The 14,580-nt window shown below is 39.4% G+C and overlaps 1 protein-coding gene across 11 annotated transcripts in view; it reads left to right on the top strand.

Moving 5' to 3' along the window:
• PPM1B (protein phosphatase, Mg2+/Mn2+ dependent 1B) overlaps positions 1–14,580 on the top strand; it is a 60,617-nt gene that overhangs the window by 24,680 nt on the left and 21,357 nt on the right. For all 11 annotated transcript variants that reach the window (XM_040554216.1, XM_040554218.1, XM_040554217.1 and 8 more), the window contains 2 exons: positions 1,866–2,010; positions 12,860–13,723. In XM_040554216.1, coding sequence (XP_040410150.1) covers positions 12,878–13,723 — 846 coding nt within the window. In that variant the 5' untranslated portion in view covers positions 1,866–2,010; positions 12,860–12,877. The remainder of the gene's footprint in view (positions 1–1,865; positions 2,011–12,859; positions 13,724–14,580) is intronic.

Raw genomic sequence — 14,580 nt, 5'->3', positions numbered from 1 at the left:
TGATGAATGCTCTCGCATCCTCTGTAGAGTAGAAGAATTTGGGAGGGATCAAGACTTTTGCTTCTGGGAAGCATAATGCTTGTCTTCGGGCCCGTGTTTGTGAGTCAGCCACTTCCGGAGGCTGCTGGAGTAGCATCAGAAGAAGTGAGGCTGGAGCACTTCATGCACCTGCCCTGTAGCCTCACAGTTAGGGCCGGCTTCTGGAGGTGGGAGAGGCTGTCTGAAGGGAGTTGTGTTGTGGTCGTGTTCTGTGTTCGTGCCCCGGTCACTTAAGAAGCCCTGGTGCCCTGGTGTACTTCAAAAGAGGGAGTTCTGCTGTTACCTGCAACTTTGTGAATCCATGCTTTTTGTGGTTGTCTTTTTTCCTGAAGTTCTCAGGTATAGAAGAAATTTTATTTATTTATTTTTTTTTTTTACTGATGAACTTCATAACTTTTTTGGAGGAAAGCTTTTGCTGTGTGGTCCAGTACAATGATTTAAGACATTTGCTGTCTAGTTATTTCAAAATAGTTCTTCAGAGTCCATTAATGATTTAGCGGATGCTGCTTAACATGTAGTTTCAGAATACTCAGAGCAAATCTGAATTGGCAGCAGCTGCTGGTTCTGCATTTCTGGCACTTGCCTGAAAGGCATTTTCAAGCTGGTTCAGAGAGCTAAACCTACAGAAAGTAATTGACTTTTTCTGGCTTAGCTTGATTCATTGAACCATCCATCCTGTTGTGGTGCCTAAGAGAGAATGATGGGGAGGACACAAGGGCTTGCAGCAGCGTGACATCATGCGCATAAAACTAACTGAGCCCATACAGCTCTTCCTCAAACTGTAGCAGAGTATTCCTTCTTTTTGAGAATCAAAACAGGTGCTTTGTGATGGTTGAAAAAGACTAGTTACCATTTGGAAGAGGCAGACTGTCATGAAATGTTGTCATAGCTCGCTTCTTCAGTCCCTGGCCTTAAAGTCCAAGCCTGCAGCGTGTCCCCTTTGTGCCTCCTTCAGCCCAGCAGAGCTGGCTGGGCTTTCAGAGTGTGCTGTAATCAGTTGAAAATCACAGCGTTACAGAAAGGCTTGTATTTCCCTCCTGCCCCAGACAAAGCTGGCTGCTATCCAGAATTCTTCCTGGGGTAGTTCCTTCTACCAGTGTACTGTCATGGTAACTTTTGTAAGATGCAGTGTTTTGTAAGGTTAAATATGTAGTCTCTGATCCATGAAGGAATTTGGGCATTTGCATCCTGCTGAAAATAATGGGATTTAGACGTCTAGATGCTTGTGGAGATACGTACGTTTGAATTGTTAGTTACCTGATACTTCTGCATTTGAAAATGAATTTATGATGAATTTTATTGAAACTACTTTTAAAGATGTATGACAACTGTTACTTCAGAGGAGTTCTAATACTTATAAAGAAAGGCACTAAACTTCAGTTGCAAAACCCTTGTGCATTTTTACATCTAAGCAAGCAAAGTAGAGAATTTACAAATTACACTTGCTGCACTTGGTGGATTTCAATTTTGTCAAACACTGTGTGTACTCTGTCACTTAAGCAGGTGAATAGCACTTATGTTAGCAGGCATGCAAAAGCTGTTCCTTCTGTAACTCAATTTAGGGACATGAATGTCAGGTAATAGGCTAGATGGCTTTTTAAGTGCTAGCCTGTGCTGGTGAAGGAAATTAGAAAAAAATCTTTTTTTTTCTTAGCATGAATCTTTAATATGCTGTTTAGAGAGTATATTGAAAGGTTTTAGATATCCAGACATAGCTTTAGTTTGTGCACTTCTGTTTTTCTTGAATACAGCTTTTTCTTAAGTTCATGTACAAATCTGTTGTATGCCATCTGGAGTAGCTAACTGCTTTCTTTGTTTCTTTCTAGGAAATACCAAAATAAAGCAGATGTTGTGTCCTGTACTGTTATCTCAAGGTTTTGCAAGTCATTCTGTTATGTGCTTCTTGGCAGCAGGAATGTAAACTAATTCTCTCAGCACTGAACTAGAACCTTGACAAGGTTGTGATTACAGGTAAGAACTAATTCTGCCTCTTGGAAATTTATGGGAAGGTATAATCGCTCCGGCTGTGTTTTAATTTGCAATTTGTAATTGACTAAGTTTTTAACCATAAATGCGAGAACAGATTGGGTAAAAGGATGTTTTTTCTTCCTTAATTACGTTTGAATTTTGCTTAATCTTGTTTAAAGTAGGGAGGGAGAAAATATAACAAAGTATAGCTTCTCTTTGCTATAGTACAAAGCACTGTTAATAAATGGAAAAAAAAATAATTTTTCAACACCCAAATGCATGCTGACCCAGATTTTGAGGAAGCTGTTTTCTCACACAAAAGATGGTATAGTGTCAGTCAGTCGTGAAGTGTTTTGCCACCATGAGCTGAAATCAGCTTACTGTCTGCATGTGGCTTTTCTTCCCCTCGAGGTTTGTACTTCCTTAAACGAGCTAATAGCAGCAGTACTGCTTAAGTTACCCTTTTTAATCAGTTACAGAAGATCTCTAAATTATTGTTACAAGTCCACTTCAACTCTTGAATGACCTTTTCAAGGGGAAAGGTTGATGTCTTCTTCCAGGTCAGTGAAAATGTTTTGGCTGCTGGTTTTCTGTCCTAACTTTATCTGACAGGCTGTGAGGTTGTGCTGTTAACTCTTGCCCCACTTCTCAATCACTATCTGTTCAACCTGTGTGTGGGGAACTAAAAATCTGTCCTTTTACTCTCTTTTTAGAAAATGATAAATGCTACAAAGCAGTATTAATAAAACACAGAAAACACTACAAATCTGTCGCAAAACCTGCATGTTTTGTTTTTCTGAATGATATACTTCTGTTTTTAAACAGGGATTGTGTATTTCGAAGACTATCCATCAAATTGCTGTATTGCACATGCTGAATCTGCAGAATTATGATGAAGTTAAAGCCTTTTAGTCTTGATTTCACCCTTTGGTATCTTTGACAGGATGAGTTGCTTGCCTTAGAGTTGTTTGCCTTAGGCTGTACTTCTCAAGAGTGGCAGAACCAGAGTCTGGGATGTTGATATCGAGCAGTCTCGTATGTCTTACTCTGAGGTTGGATGATGCATAGGTCAATGACACGTTTGTGCCAGGAAGGTGGCATCAATTGTTGCTGCTATAATGAAAGAAAGGTTCAAATGTTTTGTTTTCGTGGGTTTTGGTTGGCTTAGTTTTCAGATGCGTTTTTTATTTTTTTATATTTTTTTATTGTATAATTTAATGTTTATATTTAAATTGCAGTGATGTAACAAGTTGAAAAAAGCACAACTTCTTATAGTGTCATGGACTAATTTTTTGCTGGAATGGACTTCTAGCATTCATCTGGCCCAACCCTTGTGTTTTCCTCCGATTTGTGCGTGTGAATCAACAAGTCACCCCTCAATTAAGTAAATAAAGGGTTTAGTGTTTTACTGTGGTTCTGCAGACCTGCTGCAGAACAATTATTCTGGTCTTTCAGAGCTAGTTGGGAACAATTAATTGATCATGTGAATTAGGCATTCATTTCTGCCTTATTCTCACAAAAATGTGTCTGACTAATTAAACGTTGAAAAAGATGAGAGAATTTGTTTTAAATGCATTAAATTTAGGATAAGGAAGAACTCATTTTTAATGACATACTGCTTTGTGCTAATGAGTAAAATAAATCCTTCAATTTTGATACCCATGATGTATTGGCTGAACAGTGGCTCTTTCTTCAAAATTTTACATGCTATTTCTTTAGTAAAACCTGGCTGGTGGTAGCTTGAGAAGGTACTAAGTAATTTTAACACATAAAATAGCTGGTCTTCTATTGAATTTAGGGGAAGAAAGAAGATTCTATGTAGAAGTAACTATAAACTTTATTTAGGGAAGGATCATTTTTATACTAAGTCGGTGCTTTGTAATATCCAAATGCTATGCATGTACCTCTGTTTTTACTAGTGCAGTTAAGAAGGGAGAACGGGCTTATTGGCCACAGGAAGTATGAGCTGATAGAGGTGAGCAAAAGGAATTTCGGTTAATATTGTGGCATATAAATATTCATAGTGAATTTACTGTAGTATGGTCAGTAGGAAAAAAAAACAAGTACAGTGCAGTCCACAGGGTGGTACAATAAAGCCACGCCTTGTTGTAGAGGTCGAGGTAAGGATGAAATCTGACTTCAGAGCTGATGAACTTGACTTGATAATATCTGAACCAAGCAGACCCATTTCACTTAGGTGCCTGTGCACCAAACTCTTACTTCAAGACGGCACAATGAAGCGAATACTGGTCTGCAGAGAGGTAGCTTGGCTTTTAGACACTTGAGCCTTCACTGTTCCCCTGGAGGTGTAGAAACAACAGTGTTTGTTTTGCACTGCCTGGACCTGATGATGTACTAGGTGAACCAGCCTGGGTATTTGTGTCTTACATGTCACTTTTCATGTGGTTAATCTCTAACTCAAATAAAACTGGCGTTTCCTAGACGGGGATTAAGTTTCCCAGACTTCATAATGTTTGAAGGAAATCTTGATAAAGAAAATCTGAACTTGTTACCTAGAAAACTAAGACGAGTGACATTAAATGAAGAAATTTAATACTCTAGAGTATTTCTTTACTGAGAATGACATCTCATCTGCATTCTTTTTCTTTGGTAAGTCCCTAGTTGAGATGCCAATACGGACTGAGGGCTGCTGGATGTCAGAAGCCACACAAGCAATCACAGAATTATGCATAGCTAACTAGGGGGAACACTGCATACTTCAAGTTTGCATCTGACCACAAAACTTTGTGAATTTGACCTCTGCAGTTTATGTAAGGGTGATGCTGCATGTACTGATAAAGGCTTGGTGACTGTAAAATATGTCAACCTGAGCACTGATGATGGCTTTGTACTATTTGCTGTGATTGCAAAGGTAGGTTCAGAGTCCACTTTCAAGTTTCCTGTTTCAAGACACCCACTCATGTTGGGTGTCTGAGATATGATCTCTCACTTTGCACCTACCAAACTGCATTCCAGAAAAATAAGCCACAGCATAAAAGTGTGGAACTTATCCATAAGAGACAGGCAGTTGTCACATAAACCAGTCTTAAAGATCTGCAGTTATGTGGCTTCATTCATGTTTTAATAGGGTGCAAGAAAGCAGAATATGAAATGAACTTCTGAAAAGGCAAACTTTGACATATTTGTCACTTTGTGTGGTGTATTCACTTGATATGCTATGAGTGCATATTTGATAGTTCCTTAAGCTGCTCGCACAGTTTTTTTGTGTAGCTTTATTCTATACCAGTCTTTAAACTTAGTTTTTCAATAGTTACAAAACTGAATGGGATAGAGCATAATCTAAATTAGTTTTGACTTAACAAGTGCTATCAAAGTTATTTCTAGAGCTAGTCACCTTTTCTTACCCTGTGACTTGATGACAAAGTGAAATCAAGGGGCAAATAAAGGTTTGTGTGTGTTTTTTTTAGCTTTACACTTCATTTTATTTCAAATCTCGGAAGACGGTTTCTTGGACTCCTAGTGCTTGATTTGGGATTGAGGGAATTCAGTCACCTTCTGCCCTTAACTCTATTGTGATATTTTGTTAGTAGCTTAAGTACACGCACCCAGCTCCTAGCACTAAATGTACCCCAAAGCTTAAAGCACAGTGCTTCCGTGTGTATTTCTAATTACTTAAATGCATTGTCTGCCTCACAGTAACTTTAGAATCTCAAATTTTTGATGTATCAACCCATTTAAAATTTATCTGCCACTAGGACCACAAGCATATGTATGTTTCTGGTGTTAACAATCTAGCTAAAAAGGTTATGGGTCTTAAACTTGGCTCCTGGTGCTTCTTTTTACGCACTCCCACAGTCTTCCCTGTAGGAGGTTACTGCTGTCTTGGATCTGCTGGCCTCTAAATCCAGTACAGTCAGAGTCACAAAGTTCTGAAATATTAAAGCCAATTTTGCACCTCTTCAGTGAGACAATTTGAAGAGCAGCAGCAAAAACATCTCAGCCAGCAGTTCTGAAAGAGAAGAAATTGCTGGCACAAGGTAGTGGTGAATAGCTGAGGCATAGCAGATTCTGTTTTCATGAATTGCTATAGACATTGAAAACAGATGTAAATCCACGGTGTTAAAGACTGCCTATGATTGTTTTGTACCTCCAGACCAGCTTAAAGTAGCTGAAGCATATTCTGAAATTTTGCCTCCTTTTTCACTTGCTGGTTTAAAAGTAGTGCAGTGTGGGTTTTCTTGTTTTTTTGTTCCAACCTCCTCCCCCCCCATAACAAAGATGCATAAATTCATTTTGGAGTTCCAGCTGTAGCTCCTAGGCATGTATCCTGTGTGGCATTGGGGGCTAGCTGGCAACATTTTGAACTTTCTGGTTTAAAAGCTTACTGGACTTCGGGCAGGAAAAGTTTTGGGTAGTTAAGATCTATATTAGAGGTTTATCTTCATACTCAATTTCTTCGTATCAATACAAAGTGAATCTTTGGTCAGCTCTATCACTGGGACCATTTCTGATGTTGACTCCCAACCTGCTCCTTGCCAAAAGGTTATTTAAAAACAAATAAAACAACTCAAAACAAACAAAGCCCATAGTACATGGGCATAAATAGCGATCAATTACTGGCTTTCTTCGCATTTCATTTTTAAGTGAACGTTAAATATTAAGATCTCGTTCTGAAATTCCAATAACTACTGTTCAAGTCTGCCAGTACTTCGTGCCTGTGCTGTAGTAACTGAAGTTACGGTAGCTGCTCCAGCCAAACTTAAAGTAGAGCTATTGCTCAAAATTTCAGTAACTATTTGCCTAATGTAAATTTATGTAGTGCCAGTAATTTTTAAGGTCAGTAAGTCAAAAGGGATTCCAAGTTTTCTGGGATCAAAAATAGAAATCTTTAAAGACTTCACTCATTAAATGAGCTTGTATTTACCTACTTAGTGTAATCTTGTATTTACTTGAATATTCTGTCATGCTGTATTTCTCATGTAAATCGAGAGAGACTCTGAACCTTTACAAATGGCAAAACAATCTACGGGATGCATGTGTGCATTTGTAGAGACACATCTCATGTATAGAGTGTATCTCTCACACTAGACAGGAGCTTTTTTAAACAAGGCTAGTTTAAATCTTTTTAGTTAAACCAGAAAAACTGCTTCTTCCTGCACTTCCACTAAGCTTTGAAGTTCTCAAAGGTATTGTGATCTGTCACTTGCACTTTTAATATCTAGTGCAGCATTTATTTCTGTGGAAGCATCTTTTTTTTACAGAAGGAGCACATGGATATTGTAACAGGAGACTATGGCACTATTTCTTTTCTACAGCACTGACTTATTAAAAATGGCTGGCCTGTTGAGTGAACCTTTCTGAGGAAGAGAGATTTTGCAGCATACTCTTATGACCTTAGCCCAAAAGATCAATGTTTAACCCATTCTCCTTATATGAAAAGACCCACTATTGTCTTTGGGACTGTTGGCCATCAAAGTAGTAGTTCTTTTTGGAACTCTCAAGTGATCTGGAAATTATTTTATGGTATCTACAAAAACATGGGTACAGACTGTATTATTTAATTACATTTTTGTATGCCTTCGTGGCAACTAGCAAGTAAGTGTTATTTCTGCCAATTTAATCTATGTGGGAAGAAACATGTTTTTCCTTTAAAGTAGCTTCCTATTCCCCTTCTATGATAGAGTGGAAAATAAACTCATCATGAGTATTCTGGAGCTGAGCAAGAACTCTTTACCATTTTATGGGTATATCTTGGAGAAAATCAGAGGGTGTGGTTGTTTTTCTTTTAAACAGAGAAACTCACACTTGTTCACAGACCTGCTGTTTAGGACTGTGTATTTCAGAGCTGATATAATGCAAATATACGTATTCAGTGTGTAGCTGTGGGGAAATGGAGACGGACCACAAATTTTTCAGTGTCAGAAGGTGTGGTTTTTGGCTTTATGCTTTCTATTTCCATACCTCAAAAGCATAGATGACTTTGGTTTCGTAGGGTTGAACTATTGGTTGCCTTACCTGTATGTAAGATAAGGACCTCATGTAAAATTTGCATCAGGTAGGAAACGTTAGGGAAGAATACACATTTGGACTTTAGAAAAGTATGTCTTGGGTTAGTTTTTTTTCCTGGGAAAGGGACGTCAGCTTTTGTTAGAGACCTGCAGCATCGGACTTGATTGTAAATGACTTAACGATTGGTTTTAAAGTAGAGATGAAGAGTGTACAGTAGAGTGTTAGAGTTAGTGCTCTAGCAGCATGTTGCTGAGATTCCTCTGAAGGCCTTACAAAAGCTACCGTTAGTCATTATTGGTACTTAGCAAGTGATTTTTTTTTTCGTTTCTGGAGGTGTGAAAACTATTACAAGAAGGGAAACCTAGGTTTCTGTTCTTGATCTGCAGAATATATGCTGTTTTAAAGAACTTAGTGGCTGTTTCTTTCTTCCATGCTCACTAAAATGGTTTGATTTTTCTCAGCTAATCTTCAAGCCAGCTGTTGCTTTGTATAGCATACATAATATACACAGCGATAGAAAGATTTCTTCTATGTATTTGGTGTTTTCTTTAGGACCAGCCATAAGCTGATACCTAAACTTACTGTTTACTTATTGATTGTAAGTCTGTCACAGACACAGACACAGATTTCTAGGTTGGAAGAGACCTCAAGATCATCGAGTCCAACCTCCGACCTAACACTAAGCACTCCACTAAACCATATCGCTAAGCTCTACATCTAAACGTCTTTTAAAGACCTCCAGGGATGGTGACTCCACCACCTCCCTGGGCAGCCCGTTCCAATGCTTAATAACCCTTTCGGTAAAGAAGTACTTCCTAACATCCAACCTAAAACTCCCCTGTCGCAACTTTCGCCCATTCCCCCTCGTCCTGTCACCAGGCACGTGGGAGAACAGACCAATCCCCACCTCACTACAGCCTCCTTTAAGGTAACTGTAGAGAGCGATAAGGTCGCCCCTGAGCCTCCTCTTCTCCAGGCTGAACAAGCCCAGCTCCCTCAGCCGCTCCTCGTAAGACTTGTTCTCCAGACCCCTCACCAGCTTGGTCGCCCTTCTCTGGACTCGCTCAAGCACGTCCATGTCCTTCCTGTAGCGAGGGGCCCAAAACTGAACACAGTACTCGAGGTGCGGCCTCACCAGAGCCGAGTACAGGGGGACAATCACTTCCCTAGACCTGCTGGCCACACTGCTTCTTATACAGGCCAGGATGCTGTTGGCCTTCTTGGCCACCTGAGCACACTGCTGGCTCATATTCAGCCGACTATCAACCAATACTCCCAGGTCCTTCTCGGCCAGGCAGCTTTCCAACCACTCATCTCCCAGCCTGTAACTCTGCTTGGGGTTGTTGCGCCCCAGGTGCAGGACCCCCGGACCCTGTCTCTACATCCTTTATTAAATATTTGTAATATTCTAAATATCTGTCCTGGTTTCAGGTAGGACAGAGTTAATTTTCCTCCTAGTAGCTGGCAGGGTGCTATGTTTTGGATTAGGATGAGAAGAGCGCTGATAACATGCTGATGTTTTAATTGTTGTAGAGCAGTGCTTACACCAAGCCAAGGACTTTTCAGCTTCTCGCTCTGTCCTGCCAGCGAGCAGGCTAGGGATGCAGCAGGAGCTGGGAGGGGACAGACCCAGGACAGCTGACCCAAACTGGCCAAAGGGGTATTCCATACCATCTGACGTCATGCTGAACAATATATAGGGGTGGCTAGCCGGGGTGGAGGGGGGGGGCCGGCTGCTCGGGGATAGGCTGGGCATCGGTCAACGGGTGGTGAGCAATTGCATTGTGCATCACTTATTTCGTACACATTATTACTATTAATACTATTATTATTATTGTTGTTATTATTTCCCTGTCTTAATAAACTGTCTTTATCTCAACTCACAGACTTCACTTTCCCGTTTCTCTCCCCCATCCCGGAGAGGGAGGGGGGAGGGTGAGTGAACAGCTGTGTGGTGTTTGACTGCCAGCCGGGCTAAACCACAACAATATCTTATTTAATATTAAAAATATAATTGCAAATAGGACAATTTTTCAATTTTTTACTCATTCTGAGCTGTAAGAACTCATTCAGAAGCTACTTATGAAACAGGTGAAGCTAAGATGTGGAACCCATGCTTTTGACTTTAGTATACAGTATAAATGCGTATGTATAAAACAGTCAATAGTCAGGTCATAGACTTTTGTAGTTAGATGAGTTTTGATCTTCTTTACACAGTCGTATGATTCCTTACTTCATTCTCTACTATCCCAGATAGTAAGAGACATGTAGATAGTGACGGCAGAGAGAAAGAGTACAGATAACGGGGCTTCTTGTTTGTGAAATTCTTTGGATAATATCATAACATTGAATGGACTGGGAAGGTGGGGGGAATTAGGGGAAGTTGGGAATGGAGAGTAGGTGTTTGAAAGGGCTTAATGATTTGACTTTGCTGAAAGTATGTGAAGTCTTCTGAGAAAGTTGGCTGCTGGTCTGAAGTCATTCTTGCTTTTTGTATAAGATGTGCCAGTTAATTATCAATTCAAATGAATGGTACTCTTGGTTTTGCTTTACAAAGTCTAGTTTGAGGACTGTTTTCACGTTTATATAGAGTAAAAACAAATTGGCAGCAACTTTGTAGTGTGTTCTTGTGACTTGAGTTTACTGTAGATGCTGCAGCTGGAGATGTGTACCTTGTACATGGAATGCTCGTTTTGGAGCACGTACAGGGCTTAGGATATATTTCTTTAGTGTCACACAATAGTTGTTTTTTAACAGCAGCTTAAGGCAATTTACTAAGTACAAGACTTGTGTTATACTACCGGACTTCTTGATACCAGAAGATTGGTACAGAGAGATAATCAACTAGTCTGCAATTATAGAGTTCCCTAATAGATGTGAATGATCAAAAATCATGGTAGTAGCTCAGAGCCGAGCTAGAGGTGGGTATTTGCACGGTGTTAGAATTTACTCTGTACATGCAAAACCTCAATTTCCTTTAGCTGATTGCTAAAGAAATCTTTTTCTCTAGCAGATGTGTCTAAACTTGGAATCCAATTGATGATGTTTTATTCTACATCTCTTAAAGGATCTTCAGAAGAGATAACTCCAAGGCTTGTAATTAGAATATAACATGGTACTTGAACATAAGAGCCATCTGAATTCTGGTGCTTCTCAGCTGATTTGATTTAGCTAAGTGCTAAAGTACTCTTTTTTTTTAATAAAAAAATACCAGAACCATGTTCATCCTTCTGCAGTGTTAGTAGCACTTGAATTAAAGACCATTAAACATTAATTAAGGAAGTAAATTATACTAAAAAGTAAAGCAGATAGGGAGTTGCTGCAATATTTGGAGAAGTGTCTAAATTTACGTTAAGAGTGAGAAATATAGTTCAAAAGAAGTATAGCTGGTGAGTAAAGTCTTGGTCTGTGGAATAATGGGGATCCTCAGCCCTTCATGGAGGCCACTGGAGCAGAGTGTGAAGTTTGCATTATCTGATTGAAAGTTCTGAAATTACCCTGGCAGGGTGGGGTGAGGAATCTAGCCATAAGCTTTTCCTTTTGCAGTGTACTATTTCCTTTTCATCTCTCCTGTTAGAGTAATCTATGGATGATGAAAATATCTTTAGTGGAGGGGAATGAAAGAAGAAATGAATCATTAAGCTTTCGTTCTGACATGGTAACAAACTCTTAAAGCAGTTTATCGTGACTCCACAGGTTTGGTGGGTGCTAGTGTGTGGAAACACTAGCGACTGACTTGCTTGCGATCAGTCAAGGCTCTCAGATTTTTCCTGGTCGAAAGTTGCTATCATTTTTACAGCCAGTCGCTAAGGGTTTCATGGGGTACTCATTGTTAGCATGATCAGGAGTTTTCTGAGTTTTTGAGAAAAAAAAAAAAAAAAAAAAAAAAGTACTGCAGGGTCTCTGGGGTAAAGAAAATATTCCTTGCTGACTTTGTAAAGTGCAAGGTGTTTTTTCAGGCCTGCATAGGATGACCTATTCTCGTATAGGAGAGGAAGTTGGAAGTCCTCTGAAGCTTCAGTGTAGGTTACTTGTATCTGCAAGCTTACTCTCTGAGGATGCTTCTCACATATTCTGAAGCAGATCTTCTCCATATGTTGAGGAACTAACTTTCTGTGGAATATTTTCTTCCCTTAGAGAGCTCATATCTGTTTTAACTGGATATGTTTTAAAATCAAGATCAGTGCATCTATGAACTTAAAACCACGTGAATGTCTTTTAGGGATGGTAAAAATTGAAATGTATTCCAAAGGAGTAAGTAATATAGTAAGAGAATCCTGTGAAAAGTTTTCTTGGGTCAAAGTGGGAAATGACTTACTGCTTCTTTGGAAGTGCTGTAATCATACTTTCCTTTCGTGAGTGGTCTACATTTCTCTATTGTCAATTTTGTCATGCTTACAAGATTAAAGAAGTGGCACAGTACATGCAAAGCTAGCAAGTCAGTTGGTACTTATTTATAAAGTATTAGCTTTTCTTCATGTCCTAGTGAAAATGGAAGGAGAATAGGAGTAATATGGATGTTACTCTTCCAGCAGAGAATGACAAAATTGGGCTACAGAGGTACGTGAAGTTGTCCACCTTCATATGGAGAGCCTTCTTGCATATTTAGTCTTAAAGACAAAAACAAACAAAAAACCCTGTGCGCACACAAAATAGAAACCATACTGCCTGAAAGGCAGACAAGGGTCTGTAAGTTCCAATTTCATTAATGTCATTTGTTAATTATCCCTCCCTCCACCTTATAGTTGATTTTTGCACATGTGCATGCTTTGTAATATGTTTTATTAAGAAGAAAGGGAATGGAGAACAAAACTGACATTGCTGAGTGAACTTAGATAGAATGGTGGATTTATAACTAAGATTCTTCTTCTCTGTTTTCCAGATTTGATATTGCATAAACATGGGTGCATTTTTGGATAAACCAAAAACTGAAAAACATAATGCTCATGGTGCAGGGAATGGCTTGCGTTACGGCCTCAGCAGTATGCAGGGATGGAGAGTGGAAATGGAAGATGCTCACACAGCTGTTGTAGGTATTCCTCACGGCTTAGAGGACTGGTCCTTTTTTGCTGTCTATGATGGTCACGCAGGATCTCGTGTTGCAAATTATTGCTCCACACACTTACTAGAACACATCACTAACAATGAAGACTTTAGGGCGGCAGAAAAACCTGGATCTGCTCTTGAACCTTCAGTGGAAAATGTCAAGAGTGGAATCAGAACTGGCTTTTTGAAAATTGATGAGTATATGCGCAATTTCTCAGACCTCAGAAATGGGATGGACAGAAGTGGCTCAACAGCAGTGGGAGTTATGATTTCACCCGAGCATGTATACTTTATCAATTGTGGTGATTCACGTGCTGTTCTCTATAGGAATGGACAAGTCTGTTTTTCAACACAGGATCACAAACCTTGCAACCCAAGGGAGAAAGAGCGAATCCAGAATGCAGGAGGCAGTGTAATGATTCAGCGCGTTAATGGTTCATTGGCAGTTTCTCGAGCTCTGGGGGACTATGACTACAAATGTGTTGACGGCAAAGGCCCTACAGAACAACTTGTTTCTCCAGAGCCAGAGGTTTGTGAAATTTTAAGGGCAGAAGAAGATGAGTTTATCATCTTGGCTTGTGATGGAATCTGGGATGTAATGAGCAACGAAGAGCTCTGTGAATTTGTTAAGTCTAGACTTGAAGTATCAGATGACCTGGAAAAAGTGTGCAATTGGGTAGTGGACACTTGTTTACATAAGGTATGTAACTGTTTTCTCCAAGCAGATGTTCTGAATCTATCTTCTGTTTAGATGGGTACAATGTTAACAGCAGTTTCTGGCCTAATCTTTCCGTTCTCCCTATTCCTACCCTCAAACTTCTGTACCCATTTGACTGTCTTTGCTGCAGAGTGTACAGCCTCATCCTTTGTGCTTGGAGGGGTGATGGCAGTTGCAAAAATAAAAGCTTAGTGTAATGTTTGCATATAGTTCCAGCTCTAAATTTTGTTTCCAACTTTTAAAGTGAATGTTTTTTAAAAACATAATTAAAAAAAAAAGTACATTCTGTGCAAAGTTTGTATTTTTTTGCTCTATTGAGTTGGGTGGTGTTGCTCTCCTTTGCATAATATCTGTGCTTGTACTACTATCTCCTCATCAGGGTATGTTTTGTCTATCATCTGAAGTGGTGTCCTCAGCTAATTGTTGTAGCTCAGATGAAGAAGCACTGTTTTTGCATCTGAGCTTGCTTGCACTCCTCAAATTTCAAGTTCATTAGGAGATATTGCAGGTTGGTCTGTAAACGTTTCACAGGTTTGTCATTTCCAGCATTCCCTCAAAAGTGTAACTCCTACTAATACAAATAAAGTTCCTTGATGAATCCATAGACCAAACATGCCATTTTGAGGAAGGTTTAAAACTTAGAAATTAGAATTAAACAGTAAAGGGTAAGTAACTTTTTTGGAAATATGGTTGTATTCCAGCATATGTCAAATGTTGTAAGATAGGTTTAAATGCCCCGGCTTTTCTGAGCAAGCACTCAATCAGCTTCATTAATGACTTGTCACTCTAGTATACTTTCAGTAAAGCAGTAGACATAACCTCATGTTTTTAACCTCATT

This window comes from Cygnus olor, chromosome 3, assembly GCF_009769625.2.
Source record: "Cygnus olor isolate bCygOlo1 chromosome 3, bCygOlo1.pri.v2, whole genome shotgun sequence".
NCBI lineage: Eukaryota > Metazoa > Chordata > Aves > Anseriformes > Anatidae > Cygnus > Cygnus olor.
Note: the sequence above shows the minus strand (reverse complement) of the source record. Positions and strands in the feature narration are given on the sequence as shown.